Source organism: Anoplophora glabripennis, unplaced genomic scaffold (assembly GCF_000390285.2).
Source record: "Anoplophora glabripennis isolate ALB-LARVAE unplaced genomic scaffold, Agla_2.0 scaffold214, whole genome shotgun sequence".
Taxonomy (NCBI): domain Eukaryota; kingdom Metazoa; phylum Arthropoda; class Insecta; order Coleoptera; family Cerambycidae; genus Anoplophora; species Anoplophora glabripennis.
Window position 1 is genome coordinate 760,960 of NW_019416375.1, and position 18,544 is coordinate 779,503.

Sequence of the window (18,544 nt, forward strand, 5' to 3'; positions counted from 1 at the left end):
CGTTTCCGCTTTTCCGCCGTTATCCATTAAAGAAACCTAAAACCCCGTTTCATTCTTTACGGTGAATTTTGTGGATAAATACTTATGAACCGTCGTTTTATGTATATTTCAAAAAAGAGCAAAATATAACTTCCTGAATTCAATTGCGAATATTTAAAAAAATTGGTTTAGCATTGTTGTACCTGTTACTGTGTAATTCACAAAAGCGTGCTTTCGCATTTTCTATACGAATTTATAAACATCGATTTCGCGTAATTAAATTTTCGTCTATCCGGTCGGAAAAAAATGTGTTAACCCAAACAAATTCTATTCGAAACATGCGTAAATATCGGCAGGAAATTCATTCAACTATCTCTGTGTTCAGAATTATTAACAAAAAAAAGAGTATTGAGTTATTCATTCACATCAACAAATTTGGGCTATTCCAGCGTAGTAATTCCATCTGTACTACAAACTGCGTCAACGACACATGTATATTTAAAAAAAAAGAATTATTATAACCGGATGCTTTGCATGTTTCAAATGTAATGCATTTTTTTGAGTCATGAATACAAGCAAGCCGTGGAGTGAAGACAATGGAACATTATCATGAACACCGCTTGTCGTACATAAGAATTGTTTAGATGTGGAATAAATAAGGATTTGTCATTGCTTAAAAATGAGGACTAACAATACCGATTACTGATTGTTGCGTCTGTAATAGTACCGTAGAGACTCCTAATGGAGTTTATATGAACCGTAATTCGTAGTTGACAAAACAGTCATGTATCGTGTATTAGAAGTAAATGTTTATTTTTATTTTGTACTGCTGCATCTTTAATATTCACTTGTTATAAACAGAAAATCGAGCGATTAAAAAAAAAATTCTTCATGTAAACTCGTATTTGGTGCACTTGTACATAAATCAGAGTAAATGTCCTCATTACTGAATGATCCCACCCATTTTCATATCCAGATGCATTGTCTTTGTCTGTTCCCATCGTCCCATTAGGTTATCTCGTGACCTTGGCGTGGTGGATGGCAGAATGGTGTATGGTGTGCTTTGGAGTTGGACAAGTATCGGTTTATCTGGTTATTTCAGTGAAAATTTTATTTAATTGCAGTGATTTAATTACAATAATTAAAGACAGCCTATTAAATCTCGATTAATATTTGGTTAAATAAATAGATAGTTAAATTGTTATCTATAATTACGTATTTGTAACGTACAATACATATATGTTATGGCAATTTATTTATCCGATCAGTAAACCAATCGAGACCTAAATTATTGTCTCTAAAACATATCTGTGTTGAAACCACCATGACTGTTTAGAGGTTTATGACAATGATATTTAAATTAAAATTGAACAAATATTTATTCAAGGCCGAGATTATCAAGGGCTCTCTGCTTTTGGGTCCCCGAAGTAAGTCAGTAAATTATACACATTAGTAGACCTAATTTCAAATAACATGGCTTTTACCCAAAAATTATACAAATTTAATAAATTACAAAAAAGTTATTACAAAATACCGATTTTCATCTCTTAACTTCGAGAGTTACTACTATAAAAAAAATTAGATTTGAGACATTATTTTTACAATATATCTCCTAATTTGAAAGTTCATCATTTGCAGGACACGCTGTATAGCATCTAATTAGTTTCAACACTGTATATCCTAATTAATGATTTATGAGTGATTTATTTTTGCACTCAATAATCAAAAACCAAGTCTGAGTAAAAAATGACTTAATAATAGTTAAATTGAAATCATATTAGAGAGAAAGTCAACACTAAAATGGTTTTATATACTCAGAATAGAGTAAAGAGTCACTCAATTGATAGTTAGCAGTAACTTGGATTTGAGTAAAACTCACTCATTTCTGATGCATCAGTTTTTCACTCAGTTGTAGGTACTCATACTGATAGAGTGTATAGAGTTATTAATAGTGAATGGAGAATATGTGAAAGTAAAATTGAGTTCAATTTTTTTAGTGTATATTCAGTATCATATAAGAAAAAAGTTTGGTCGTCGCAGAAGATCAATTTTGGAGAAATGAAGAAAGAAATTAAGCAAATACTGATATAAAAATGATTAAAAAATTTCAACCAAAGTAAAAAAGTTGCGTAATGGTATGAAAATCTGTACAAAATTTCAAATTAATGCCTTAGAAAACAACAGGTTTCTTAATTTTTAAAATCGTAATTTTGACAATCTATGTCTTGTAAAAGAGATGCCTGTACTCCGTGGTCGAAATTATAGAGAGTGATTCATCGCTAGCTTTTGGACTAGTAAGGGGGATGAAGCGTGCCGGGAACGAAAATCCATTGGCGTGTCTGCGTAAAAGGCAACAAGATATAGAAAATAATGAAAAAAGATAATAAAACATAACATCTAATATTTTTTACGGATTGCTATAACAGGCACTTTGATCCATTTTAATTATTACAGCATTTTAAAACGTCCCAGTTGTGTTTTTTTAATTTATAAATTTATTATAGCCATGGAATTAGACCCCTCGTCTACGCTTATGCTATGACGTTTCTCAGGACGGGTTAAATCAAGTTCGTTTACACCCACTAAAAAAGCATTTCCCTATTCCCTACCAAGTGCAAAAGACAGAGATAGAATATAGATCGACGTTCAGTGTAACTCGGTCTCTAGACGATTATAGGTTCTATCGATGTGCATAGCGAGCGGCACAAAGATAAATAATATTGAACCGTATAGAAATCATTTTATATTTTATACGCATTATGGTAATAGTGTTTTTATATTATGTCTTAGTCACTCTCTATAATTTCGACCGCGGAATATAAATTAAAAGCATGCGGCATAAGGAAAGTCTCATTATTTTCGTCCAAAGGATCTGTGATTAACGGCTTGGCTTACTTTTGAATAAAGCAAATGAGATATTTCCTGTCGTAACTAGAAAAGTATAGAGTGAGACCATTAAGAATCCAATTTGCAACACTCTTATTAATGATTTTGTCTCGGCCTTTCTTAACATTTCACTTAACTCTTTGACTGAAAACTTTTTAATAGTACAAAAAACAAATGAAAATGGGAACAACTATGGAATGCGAACTATGGGAATAACAAGACAGACTGTTTAGAGAAAAATGATTATAATTTATTAAATATTTCTTGACTTCTGTCTGCTGATTTATTCCTATTCATACTTGGTACTTATTACGATATAATGGGCTTTTATTACATTGATAAAGCAATTAAGAGAGAAAACTAGATGCGTCGTATTTACCATATGCCTCTTCTTGTATTCGTTGGCACAGTTTCCCATAATGTAATTTACTACGAACAGAAGTAGGTGAGTGTCCTCACTATTTAGAGGTCGCATTTAAAAAGCTTTGATTATTTTCTTTCAAGTTGCAATTCATTCATATATGTCTTACATTTGGTCCTGAATTGAAAAATTTTCTACAGTTGCTTATTCAGATTAAAAACTTAAAGAGATAAACTAGACTATTTTAGATGGATTAAAGTAACTGTAATTGTGTTTCTGTTATTAAGAATTCGTTACAAAAAAACAAAAATTGAAAGAAAATCGCTTTTTACATATTTGTTATGGTTTTTATACACGGAATATACAGTGTGTCTACTTAAGTTGGAACCATATGGAAAACTTTTTTATTATTGGTTTTATGAAAAAAAGTTATTCTTCATAAAAAGTTCTGCATGGTCTAAAATCTAAAATGCAACCTTCAGTTATCAAAATTTCCCAGTCTTATACGAGGTATATCAAAAATTATGAATTTTGCTCAAGAGTAAAGTACCTTTATTTTTGACAATACAGAAGAATGTTATAGAGAAAAGTTATTTTGAATTAAAAGTTATTTTCAAATATGCAATTACAGCTATTTAGTATGAAGATTCAGATTTTGTGATTATTTACTAATTATTGTGTATGACTTGATACAATTACAATTTAACGTAATCTAGGATGCACTGACATGAAATATTAATATTAAATAAATTTAAGACCAGTGGAAGTATTGAAAATAATTTTAAGCATAAACGCTGAAAACAGGTTACCAATGAAGACACTGAATTTGAAGTGATGCTTTCTGTCGTAGAAGCACCAAAAATGTCATTGCGCAAAAGGGCCTCTCGAATCCAAAATACTGCAGTAAGTAAAGATACAGTTGCAAATATTTTAAAAAGAAATAGGTATTGTCCATATAAACTGCATTTCGTACATACATTACAACAAAGGGATTACGATAGACGATTTGAATTCTGCGCTCTGATCCAAGGAAAGTTTTTACAAAAAGTATATTTTTTTCCGATGAGGCAACATTTTCTTCCAACGGAACCGTCTCATCACAAAATGTCGCCGGTGGTCTGACAGTAATCCAAACTTTGTAATAAAAAGTCGTAACCAATATTCGTTTAAAACGAACGTATGGTGTGGTATGTACAAAAATAAATTAATTGGACCAATTTTTTTTTCGACATTCCTTGAATGCCGCACATTACTTACAATTATTAGAAAATCAAGTCAGTGAATTTATGCACGAACTTCCGTTACAAAAACGTATTAAAATTTGGTTCCAACAAGACGGTGCCTCCATCCATAGTACAGTAAACGTTAGAGTACTCCTTGAAAATATTTTTAATGGAAAGATGATTCATAGGTATTCAGAGATTTCTTGGCCTCCCAGGTCCCCTGATTTAACTCCCCTTTACTTTTTTTTATGGGGTTACTTAAAACAGCAGGTTTATCAGCAAGGACCATTTGATAATGTAAACCATTTGGAGAGGATTATTTCTGAAAAATGCCAAAAAATTACTCCAAATATGATACGGAAAGTATTACAGGAGTTTAGCAAAAGAACAATTAAATGTTTGCAAAGAGAAGGTCGATATGTCGAGGCTTTAGTAGAATGAATTAAAATTTAATTATGTTAGTTTCTGTATAAATACGTATGATGTTTGTTTCTAAATATTCTTTGTATGGATTTTGCTATTTCTAAAATAAATAATTATTATGCATTCATTACGTATTTAAATTGTAAGGTTGTTCATAAACATTAATAAATGGAAATGTTATCATATTTTTAACAGATAAGAGAGATAAATACAAATAATTTATAATGTAAAACGTAAATAATCACAAAATCTTAATCTTCATGCTAAATGTCTGTAATTGCATATTTGAAAATAACTTTTAATTCAAAATAACTTTTCTTTATAACAATCTTCTGTATTGTCAAAAATAAAGGTACTTTACTCTTGAGCAAAATTCATAATTTCTGATATACCTCGTATATGACTGGGAAATTTTGATAACTGAAGGTTGCATTTTAGATTTTAGACTATGCAGAACTTTTTATGAAGAATAAATTTTTTTCATCAAACCAATAATAAAAAAGTTTTCCATATGGTTCCAACTTAAGTAGACACACTGTATAAATGAATTGAAGATACGTGATACATTGTATAGGATTACACGTTCGAGTGTATATTTTGTTTATCCGTCCCTAGTTACTGAACTGCAAGGTAGTAGGGTCGACGTTAGATCCCATTCTTTGATGGGTCCGCAAAAGTTCTATAGTGAAGTCCACCATAGGATTGGAGAACTGTAATCGCCTAGTACGCGTGATGGACTTGGAGTCTAACGTGGTACAGCGGTTCTGTATTGTGATTCCCCAGTTCCGTTTATTTTCCGAAATTCGAAACTGGAGGAATTTTCTATTTTCGCACCGCATCCTCAGCGGTTGCTCTGCTGATAGCATCGGGCTGCGGCTGTGGTAGAGTTGATTGGACATGGTTCGCGGTTTCAATTGGAAAGTTGAGCGAAAATTTGAAATTTACTCAGAACTTGGAATACGACATTTTCCACTGTGTCATATTATGTGTAAACATTTACTATTGGCAATAATGTGCAAAATATTTACTTTACGCATTAGTGCTTATGTTTGTCAGATTTGGCTTAGTCTTGGAAGGGGGACTCTTAAAATCAGCGCATCCATTATCCTCTACGATTTTAGTAAATCGCCACACGTGTTACGTCGGCATAATTTCGAAGTGTCAGGTAGGAGGAGGTGTAGCGGAGCTGAAGTGTCGGGTGCCTCAATATCGCGTACGTGTACGCCGTGGTGACCTCCTTTGCCGCTCAGCGTTATGCTAAACAATAGAAGACGGAATATAATAACGACTTTAAAATGAGGGACTGGGGCGTGGGCGAGAAAGTCTGGAAAAATCGAGTGCCACATTGTGCCGCTCGGGCCGTACCCATTGTTAACGTTAAAAATACTACCTGAGCGCGTTCACTTGATTGTGTGCCTAGGAAAATGGTTTATGCGCAGCCTGACCAATGGCGCCGCTGCTGTTTTGTGTATCTGCGACATAAGATTGTACCCTGCTAATTTTCTAATTAAATGTGTTCGAATTTAAAAATGATCATCAAATACGTTTTCATAAAAACATTCTTCATGTATTTTCTGGGAAAGGTTTTACTGCGATTTTCATCTATATGAAGACTTTTTCTGAATGAAAATTGTGCCATAGTTTTTTCTCGCCAAATGCATAGTTCTCGTCAAATGCATTTTGAAATCTTTGAATCATGTTGAGATCAATGGCCACTTCTTGAAAAGATTAAACCGAAAACAAAATATAGTGTAAGTAAAACAGTATGTGTTAAATAGTAATCTACAATCTGGATGTCTGTGTGTAAAGGATAGGAGAAACTCAGTGTGGTTATGATGATGATGATGTTTCTCATACTTTTCAATAACTTAAAATGAAGATATACCAAAAGATTTATATAATTTACATCAAGTCATATTATTTACTTACCTCAATATTTATTTATCACATTATATTTAGGTACTTAAAATATTATGCTATATTATTTCACCACAAATGAATCTAAACATGCCTACTGAACAACTAGCACAGTTCTCTACACATCGGGTGACTACATGATTGGTTGAGCCAAATCTGGTCTTGTAAATTCACACTTTTATTCATATATTAACTAACATCAAATAAAGTATTAGGAATAATATATTGTAAAATATAAAAATACAATGTACAAAGTAGAAATACAACACAAAAAAATATTTATACACCAACGTGAAATTCTACACAATGTGACAATGTGTACGTCCAATTCATTTACTTTTTTTTTGTATAAAAACCACTACAAATATGTAAAAAGCCTATGTGAGTTTCCACAAGTGTCAGCAAAACTTCCAACAAATTTGGCAAAGTTTCGAGTTTCAGATGCCGATGGATGTATAAAACCTTATAGAACAAAAAGTTTTGCTCTCCTGATTTTCGGCTTTAGCGTCANGATGAATGTATAACACCTTATAGAACAAAAAGTTTTGCTCTCCTGATTTTCAGCTTTAGCATCATTATTGTATATATATTGAACTATAGTTTTCGAAAGTTTTATCACTTTTTGTTTATAATTGACATTTTTACAGCAACTTAAAAAAATTGGCGTTTTATACCGTTTTTTCAATCTCACGGTTTTGTTATTGCAAATTTCGTAATCGGACCACCGCCATTTTGTAGCTATTTTTATTACGAATAAAATCTTGTCCTAAGTATTTTTTCGTACTAAGTCATCCCACTGAGTTATTTAAAGAAAACTACTAAAAAAATTTTTTCACGATTAAATTGTTAATAACTTTTTTCCTGATAAAATACTTTGGTTATTGTACTCATCATTTAAAGTATTCCTGTGTAGTTATTTCCGAGTTATCAAGGAAATGTCACCATCAGTAACTTTTCGGCCTCTGGCGACTGGACTATTATCATGTATTTGCTTTGAGATTGTAAATTATGTAAAAAATACTTTATTTCACTTATGGGATATCAATCGAGTATGACGCTCATTGCGTAGGTAAATAACTATCAACCTTCTTAAATGTAATACATATTTAAAAAATAGCCCATCCCTGCATGGTGTACTAATAATCATACCTATATTGCGTTGTTTGTCGATGAAAGTAAAAGTGAAATTTTGAAAAAAAAACGGCGGATACAACTTTCAGTTTCTTTGATATATAATTAGATGAATGTATTCACAATATTTAAATATTTACTGGAGACTTTAACTTTCCTTGATTTTACTAGGCTCATTAATGCATTTGATAAACATCACACTTATGGATGAAAGTTGATTAGATAGTTGCTGTAGGAATCATATATTTTTCATAATACCATGAAAATTTTTTCATCACTATTTAGTTTTAGTACACTATAAATAAATCGGTCTGAGTGAAAGCAAAAAATGAAATTATTGAGTACATTTTCAGTTAATATTGGGCATTTTGATAATTTTACATAATATTGATAATATTTGAATTAAAACTGATAAATTCACTCATAAAATTTTAGTTGTACTCATATTAATAAAGTGAAAATTTCACTCAATCAGGTGTGGACAGAAATTATTGAGTAAAATTGAGTAAAAATAGGTCCAATTTTTCTTACAGTGTACCTAGACTTTTTCAGCAGTTTAAATATAACAAGTACTTTGTGTGAAAGGTAAAAAATACTACCTTTTAAATTTTCTTAAAATTCTTCATTCTCTAATATAATACAAAGTTTCATATCTTATAATTTTTTAATTTATACTTTTAAGTAGATTAGTTTTAAGACATAATATCTAATTGTAAGTGGATTTTTACAAAAGCAGAACTAAGCCATTTTTTAAGAATTTCCTACTCTGAAATGACATTCTAACCTGTTTTGAATTGTTAATGTGCGCCTACACACCATTACGGTACAACTAAGATAAGAAGCAATTATTTGCTACTCGAAGCTGAAGAAATATATCTGAGCCAAGAACTTGTTTTACATTTTTATTGAAATATGTTGACCACAGGATGGCAAGGATGTTGCAAAAAAATAAAAGTCTTGAAACAAGACTAATAATGTATATACCGGGTGATTTTTTTAATCTGAAACTTTCAGATATCTCGAGCAATATGCACTCTACGAAAACTATGTATATAATCAAACTTGAATCGCTCCACGGAGGGAATACATAAGTCCTAAAATTAATCTATACAGCAACAAACAGCAACTCATCAATAATGTCATGTACACAGGAAATCACTATTTATAACGTTTTACTATAAATGATACTTCATTTATCTTTTTTATACAGTGTTCTAGGAATATTATATATCTAAATTACAAAGAAACAAAGTAATTTCGAATAGATACAAAGTGACTGATCTTATATTTAATCTTAATTAAATTAAAAAATACATTTTAACTGAAGTCTCTTTTCATGACAATATTTACAGAGTGCGTATTAGTGTAGTTGATCTACACCATATTTAAAACATGATTATCGATTTTAACATTATTTGATTTGTTGTAGTTACATTGTATTGAAATTATTAATTCTTTGTTGCAGGAACACTCGTCCCTCATAGGCAACGACGACAACCTGGGCCCCGTGCTCCTCTCCATCAAGACGGAGAACGTGGCCAACCAGGAGCACACCCGTATCCTCCTGCGGCTCCGCACCGGAACCATGCACGAGATAGTCCCGTCCTCGTGCTTAGGTTCCAGCCCCAACCCGGCCAAGATGGCCAAGCTGCTCAACGAGCAGCTCAACATTGAAAACTTTGTACCTGTTCTGCATCCCAAAGCCTCCCAGTTGATAGCCAACTACGACGAGCACGTACTCGTCACGAACTTCAAGTTCGGCGTCCTCTACCAACGGTACGGACAAACTACCGAGGAGGACCTCTTCTCCAATAGCGACACCAGCCCCGCTTTCGACGACTTCCTCTCGCTGCTCGGACAAAGGATACAACTCAAGGATCACAAAGGTTACAGGTAAGTCCTCTTCTGAATCTATTTAACGTATCTCCAAAGAGTCCCGAAACACTGTAGCCAATTCTGTCTTATTCGTTTGATAGTTTAATCTTACAAAGTGCAAAAGTCTGTGGATTTTAGTTAGTTCTATCATAGAGAAAGGTTTCTTAAGCAGCCAGAATCTCATTCATGCCAAACTCTTGCAACGCAACTTCTTCCGTGTCTTGCAATTTCTTTAACATTGAAGGAATGCCAAAAGCTGGCTCTGCTCCTAGGAATCCGTTGCAGATCCTTTGTTGCAACATTATCTGCCTTTTTGTTTCCTTTAGTGTCTTTATATCATGGAACCCTAACCATGCACTTTGTGCTAGTGTTTGCCAGTTCATTTAGCAATTATAAACAGTCTCGAATAAGTTTTAAAGGTACAAGGCATATCCACGAAGTAAGAGTACTGAAACTCTGATACTCGGTGGTGTTTGTTTTCGACAAAGATGTTGGGTGCAGAAAGCGCGCTCACTTGTCTCAGTCAGTTGAGAACTGTTGTAATGGCATATTGAAATGAATGCAGCTATTCCGAATCCCGCCAACTACTTCAGGTAAAGAACATGATCCAGTTTCTTATTGCANCTGTTGTTGTAGTGGCGTATTGAAATGAATACAGCTATTCCGAATCCCGCCAACTACGTGAGGTGAATAACGTGATCCAGTTTCTTATTGCAAAGGGAACGGTGCCGTTCCAATCCAGCGCTTCGAACTGGAATTACTTGACTGTATTGTGACCGGCGATGAAACTACACCTCTGAAACGAAAAGACAATCAATGCAGTGGCGACATCCGTCTTCACCATCAGCGAAAAAATTCAAAACCGTTTCGGCTCGAAACATCATATCAACTATGTTTTGGGACCGTAAAGGCATTCCCCTCTTGACTTTTTGCTCCAGGGGGAAAACTATTAATGCTGTGAGATACTGTGAGAACACTACAGAGGGTGAAACAGAACAAAAGAAGGGGAATGTTAACGGAGGAAGTGTGCTTGTTGCAAGACAATGCACGCAGTCAAAGCCACAAAGCAACTCTTGGATTCATTTGGTTGGAACATCATCAACCACCCCGCCCACAGCCCTGACATGGCACCTTCTGATTTTCATCTTTTCCCTTAAGGTGGGTGGAAAAAGGTTTTCTACCGACGCGACGATGAGGTCCACAATGCCGTAAAACAATGGGCCTGAGAAGCGGCGGGATATTTTTTTGACAAAGGTATCAGGAAGCTGATCCCTCGACTTACAAAGTACATTGAGGTTGAAGGCGACTGACTACGTCGAAAAATAGTCTTTGATGTACCTTTTCGACTTTTAAAAGATTCTCTTACGTTGTGGATATGCCTCGAACTGTATGGAAGCTCCAAAGCTTCTTTATCACTTGAGCCTTGGTCTAGTTATTTTATCCCTGGTTACCCTGTCTGTTTTGGACCATCCTTAAACTAAGCTTCATTTGTCATTGTATACCGATTTCGAATGTAATCGATTCTCTAGGTCTAGGAAGATGGAGTTCTCTAGATGAAAGTTTATGGAAGATGAATCTTTAAATTGCTCTTAATACCTTTAAGGTGCCATCCTCCAATTGTTATTCATGATGCGGGCTTTCATTTTCCACAACAAGTAGCGGTAACAAACGTAACAATATCTCAAGAAAGCTATTGGAGTCAACACTATCACTACTGTTATACCAATATAGAGTAATACCAGTATCTTAATTGTATTTAAATTTTCTTTTGTGGTGATCTGTTTGACCCTGGGCCGCTATCAAAATCATTTAATTTCAAAGAAATATTTTTATTTTACACCATCGATTCTAATATCAGCTTAACCCATCATCGAGTACCTAATTATCTACAACAGAGTGATGTTGGTTGTATTTTGTAATAATTCGATGCCAGGAAATTTGATTTTCTTTTTTTTTTAAGGTAGAATATAGAACCATAGATAACCACACAAGAGATAATTTTCTTACATCTTGCATTCTTGAAAATGAATTCATTTAAGATAAAAAAAAATCGTTAATCGTATCAGTACCAAAATTAATACATAGGTATTTAAGTTTTGTTCATTTAATTTATTTTTTATTGCAGGGGTGGTTTGGACATCCAAAACGGTCACACGGGAGACACGGCGGTCTATGATGTCTTCAAGGAGAGGGAGATCATGTTCCACGTGTCCACACTCCTGCCGTACACGGAGAACGACCCGCAGCAGTTGCAGAGGAAGAGGCACATCGGGAACGACATCGTGGCGATCGTTTTCCAGGAGGAAAACACGCCGTTTTCGCCCGACATGATAGCGTCCCATTTCTTGCACACCTTCATCGTCGTGCAAGCCATCGATCCCAACTCGTCTAATACAAGGTAGGATTCTAGGTCTTTTTAAAAAACTAACTAGTAATAAATTATTCAAAATAAAACTCAAAACGATACGTTTAAATATAATTAATATAAAAACACGTTACCGTATTGAGATTGATCAATAATGTGATCATTGAAACCATTTTGCATAATAGGCTTCTTGCAGAAAAAAATATTTTAATAGTTTTCGTATCTACACTGAATACTACAAACAGTGTGTAAAGATTTTGTTATATCAATTTATTTTTAAAACATTATTAGATATTAAAGTTTTAATCGGTTGACGTCATCGGTAAGTAAATGGCAAGCGCGACATATACGCGTTTCGACAGTGCAGCTGACTGCTTTGGTTATTAAATGTGTGGAGTGGTGTCAATAAGCAGTACGATACCTTATAACGAGCGTTCAAATAAAAACGTGGTCAAGAACGTGGTCAAGTTGGTTCTAAAAATTTGGACGTAGGGCGTAGCGAATAGCAAATGAACTTAAACGTCATCTGTCAAAGCGCTATATCGCCGCTATCAATTTGAATATTTTCGTTTTAAAAAGCGTTTAAAATGGTGTTTTCTCAAGAACAAAAAGTGTTTATCATAGAGTCCTACTTTAGAAATGGACGCAAGATTGATGGAATATGGAAGTATTCTATTGAGGAATGTTTCATAGAATTTCAAAATCAATTTCCCGGCGTTGTTGAGTACAAAATTTTTCAAAGTGCAGTTCAGCGTTGTGTTAATGTTTTTCGTGAAACGGGCAGTGTAACAAGAAAAGAAGGAAGCGGCCGACCTAAAAAGCGGACTGAAGAATTAAAAGAAAATGTCCAACAAATAATGGAAAATGCGCCAAGAACTTCTGTACGTGTTTTATCACAAATGGTGGGAGTATCAGTCGGTACCTGCCACACAGTGTTAAAAAAAGATTTGCGTTTGTTCTCCTATCGTTTAACTTGTCAGCAAGAACTTCATGAAGTTGATTTTCCGCGACGGGCTGTATTTTGTGAATGGTTTTTAAACAACTACGGTGAACTTCATAATATCACCTTTTTTTCTGATGAAGCCTGGTTTCATTTAAGTGGTTACGTAAACTCACAGAATATGAGAATGTGGTCTTCTGAAAAACCAGATAACTTTTTTGTCGAGGGCCCTCTACACGCTCAAAAAATTGGAGTTTGGTGTGCTCTCAATCGAAGGAGGATTTATGGACCTATTTTTTTTAATGGTACTCTTACTGCGCAAAGGTATAGAGAAGAAATTATCGCTCCTTTTGTTAACCAGCTGGAAGAAAACGAAATTACAAACTTTTACTTTCAACAAGATGGCGCAAGGGCACATACGGCAGGCGAGACGATGAATATGTTGAGGGAAGTTTTCCAAAATCGACTAATAAGTCTCAATGCTGAACATGAATTTCCACCGAGGTCATGTGATATTACGCCGTGTGATTTCTTTTTGTGGCCTTACCTTAAAAACACTATTTTTGAACTGCCTATTCCTGATTTAAACCATCTGCAGGCTCGACTTATAGACAAGATTCGTGAAATTAACAATACCCCGAGCATCTTAGAAAATGTCTTTAATTCTTTGAGGAACAGGTGTGAAAAGTGCTTGGAACAAGGAGGGGGACACTTTCAGCAGCTGCTTTAATTTATTGTTATAACAAGGAGGGGGACACTTTCCGCAGCTCCTTTAATTGTTTGTTATTGTTATCACGATTATTCTTTAAAATAAAGTTATATAGTCATTAACGTTATTGAAACTGACAACTGCTATACAGCTCGTTGAGAAATGAGGTTAAGTTGGTCGCTATAAGCTACTCCCTACCTCCAATGTGTCAGAGCCAACTTCGACCACGTTTTTATTTGAACGCTCGTTATATACTGTAAATATTTTAAGTTAAACTTATAAAAAATATGGCAAATCCTTCTAAACCATCATATTACTGATGCATTGTACCGATGTGTGAAAATACATCAGTAAAAACGTCAGAAAAAATGTATTTTAAAATAAATTTATGTAGATACCTATAAATCATTTCAAAATAAAATGCTTTTCGAAAAAAACTCTGCAATCATCATGGAATTCGGTAAATTGTCTGATTAGGCTTTAACATAACCTTGTTCGGTCATGTTACAAATATTCTTGGGAATTTTTTAAAAACTAAAAACTAATTATTATTTAAAATAACAAATTTAGATTCAAAATATTATTTAGGTAGTAAATAATATTATGCCACGCGCGGAAAGCTCACTTGAATTAAACGTCGTAAAAATTAAATATTATACCTACACAGACTTTATTATTTTGCTACATAGGTGCATATTTAGGTATACCTACATAACATAATGGAAACCAGTTAGTAAATATAATAGCACATCAGTATAGTTATCGTATCGTATGTAAACTAAAAATAATAAATATTTTTAAGAAGTCAGGACCGACATCATTTTCTAATGTGGAGCGGCCAGTTTACTTACCGATGACGTCGAAGCAATTGCAAATTTCAATGTACGATTTAGTCAATTTTCGAGTAGAATTTTTCACAAAAGATTTTATAATTAATAATTTTAAATAAGGCCATATTTAAATATGTGAACTAAAATAAAAAATCCGGCAGGTGCAAGAGGCCTATTGTTGTTCTCTCTTCTCTCATTACCTTTGACAGAGACTAACACATGGAAAGAAGAAGATCTCTTTGTAGTAGCTGCTTTTAAGCAAACTCAAATCAAGATTTTTCGATGGCAATACTTTTGTAAGAGAAACAAGGTCTATTTTGGCCTAGGGCTCTGCTTACATCATCAATATTTTTTTCGCAATGTTATCAATCTTTTCACGCTAGTTACACGAAAACTAGTATAGTAAAAACTAGTTCTGTTTTTAAGGGGAAAAAATAAATACCTCTTTAGGAAGCAAATTCCTTTGTAAAAAGAATAAGTTACTGAAGATGCATTTGTTTTTTTTTTCTTGTTAATTACAAGGGTCTAATTACAAATTTACATGCTTTTCTAAATCTTGTCAGACTTTGCAAAAATACGTAGTATATAGTTTTCATTGTTAAATAAACAAATTGAAAACCAAACCTAATTTGATAACAGTTAGGAGTCTCACATTCTGTCATGAAACTATTGAGATGTGGGTGGAAAAACTGTTGCTGGAAAAGCTATTTTCGTGGCTTAACTTGATTGAAGTGACAAATTGATGGATTAAAAAATTATATTAAATTTAACCTTAATAACATTAATGGCATAATGTTAATAAGCTAGATTTTTGGAATAATTTAATATATCACTAAATTCCTAGAATCAATTGGTATATTTCTCTATAATACACTAATAAATTATTTTTAATTAAATTTGAGCGAGTACGTCGAACTTTGCATTTATTAATAATATTAATATAATTAGTTTATTCAACGTTATGTACAGCACAATATTTTTAAGACACTTGATTATCCAGTAGACTATTTGCAAAATCTTTATGTTAACATCGCCAGCACCTAATGCTCTTACGAAGTTTTCCACGAGCCATTACTTTTTGTTTTATTTCTGTATTTAGTTAACATTCCATAAAACTTCCCTTTCTCGATATTTTCCCGTAAGCAACACAACTTTTCCATTTCTGTAAATCACTCTGTAAATGTGGGTTGCAAATAAACCTTTTCGCGTTTTGCTTTTTGCGTTGTCAAATGGGTTCATTTAGCATATTCTTAAAATTCATTTTCCGAAAGTATAATTAGTTAATGTGCTAAAAGTCAGAATTTGTTTTCAATAGTTTCTTCTGCAGAATACTTAATTAAAACGGCGCTCGGGAAAACGTACCGAAATCACGTTGTGACGTCATACCACCCGTTAGCGACAAGCCCACATACTTGTCTACATCATATATTGTTTCTAGCTGTGCAAATAAGTAAAAAGATAAAAAAATAAACTTTAATAAATTAAAAAACAAACGTTGTTAAAAATGTTGATAACGAAAGAAGATTGATTTCTCAATGAAGACTGAAATCTCATTTTTCTAAAATAATGGACTGATCTCTGCACAAGAATCTTACAAGAATACACATTAATATAATATTCCTTTATAAGTTTCTTCTTTTTATTTGAAAAATACCATATAATTTATCAGAATAATTATAGAACCGGAATAAACACTCATCTCAAACGTCATCTTTCTCATTTGGGTCCGTTAGGCGCCGCGATATATAGGTTCTGTTTGCATTTCTTTTATTTTTTTAATAGCCATATGTCTATACTATTAGGATATGTGACATATGTTGGGTGATATATTTTTCAGTCTCTCTTACGACATGAATATGGGAAGATATTAGAATGGAAACGATTTCGAAACGATTCTTAAGCAACCCGATCAAAATGCTGCTATTTTCTTTCACCACCACGCTTATTTTGAATTTAAAATGACTAATTTTGTTTACACGTAACTAACTGATTAAACAAACTTTTACAACACAAACAGAAACATTTTTACTATAGGCTCTTATAAATTATAAATGAAAAGCAGGAAAACAAAGCCGTTAAACCAAAAATAGGTGCAATAACTATAATTTATAATTTTATTAGGTATTGTTTGCTTTCTCTTTCGATTTCTGCACCTACTATTATTACTAGACCATATTTATATTCGTTGCACGAATTCAATTTAAAGTTTTTCACGTAGCTTCCATATAGAAATTCATATACAATTTTTTTAAATATTTAATATAGTTGTAAGTGGGTAAGCAATAAATTAATTTATTATACGGGCATAAATATTTTCATCTAATTCCACAATAATTTTCCAATTAATTCGGTATAAACTCGTGAATGATTGTTTTATAATCTCTATAATACATATAATCTATTGGCAGAGCTTGGCTGTCGTATAGCATTTAATTCAGTTTATTATAAATCATATAGGGTCAAAAATTAATGTCGGAATCATTAAACAGCGATTCCAAATTGCATAAAAAAGAATCGCTATTTAATTTAGTATAATTGATATAGATAGATATGGTTTAGTTAAATACAGTGGGACACGTATGTACAATGTAATGAAAGTGAATGCGGAGAGCTCTTAATGAATGAACTCTACAAAATCAGAGTCGACATTCGATCGCATCTGACTCCGCTAATTCCCGAGGTGGATTCTTGCCGTTGGTCTTTGACGATTTCAGCAATCTTTGGTGTTCTCTTGACTCATCATCAAATTGGGTTTCTGCATTTATGTTTATCACATCGGTATGTTTTGTGGATTTCATACTGTTACTCGAAAACTCGAAACATCGGTGATTTTTCAGGTGTGAGAAACGGTTTTTGGCTTCGCCCGGCTGTGAATTCGTAACTTCGATAAAACTTTGGAATCTTGAACTTCACTGAATGGCTTTGGTGAGTGGTTCGATGTCCTTGTTTTACTGGTTTTGGAGTTTTCGTTCAGTCTTTAGATTCAGAATATGAATGAAATTAAAGGTTCGTACGGAACTTCGCACACGACACTATCCTGTCGCATGAAATTAATTCACAACTGATGTATTCATTTTTGGAGCAAAGTATCGACGATACTGTTTGGGTTCTCTATAATTCTCTATATCTCTCTCTATTTAATTTTCATTTTCCAAAATCATTATTGAAATATTTTCAAATTATTTGTCGCTTCTAGGATAGTTGCTTATTTTGCTATCGTCAGTTCTAAACTGTTCGGTTACGCAATTTCTGAGTTGTTTATCTCTTTGCGTTGTCGGCTTAGACTTTTTTGGATTTGGCCTCTCTTTATATTTGTTATGGGTACTGGTCCATTGCGTTTGGCAATTGTATTCATTTTAAGTACCCATCTTCCTTCTATTTTGTTACATGTTTTAGGCCAGATTTACAGCATATCTGAACGAACACTGACTTCAGAATTACTGGCTCCAACGCCTTCTTCTCGGCCCCTCGAGACCCCTTATCCCCCAATAAGGTTAACCCACAGCTGTTCCTTGATATAGTTTATAAAACTAAACCCTATAGGCGAAGAAGGCCCCTCTGTGCACACTTTCTCGAGTCTACAAATGACCATACTTGTCTTCTACGATGAACCTTCCAAAGTAAAGTAATTGTCACTTTTGTAAAAAAACAAGAGCATGTCACGGGATATCATTGGACATAATTGAACGCTGTCATCTTGTTGATAAAATCTCCATCTTCTTTCCTTCTAACTCTTTTATTTTTTTGTAACAAATACCGGGAAAATTGAGAAGTGGCTGGTGGTCACTATTAAATGAAGATGTAGATTCAGCTTGTTTACCTTTAGAAGACAAATAAAGTTGGTTGTGTGCTCTTGAATTCTAAAGTGTGTGTTTATTCGTAGCAAAAAATATTAACTAAGTCTT

General features: G+C 33.4%; 1 protein-coding gene across 2 annotated transcripts in view; it reads left to right on the top strand.

Annotated features, from left to right (window-relative positions):
* LOC108906102 (rap1 GTPase-activating protein 1) overlaps positions 1–18,544 on the top strand; it is a 502,314-nt gene that overhangs the window by 472,686 nt on the left and 11,084 nt on the right. For both annotated transcript variants that reach the window (XM_018709260.2, XM_018709261.1), the window contains 2 exons: positions 9,386–9,813; positions 11,921–12,193. In XM_018709260.2, the coding sequence (XP_018564776.1) occupies positions 9,386–9,813; positions 11,921–12,193 (701 nt within the window). The remainder of the gene's footprint in view (positions 1–9,385; positions 9,814–11,920; positions 12,194–18,544) is intronic.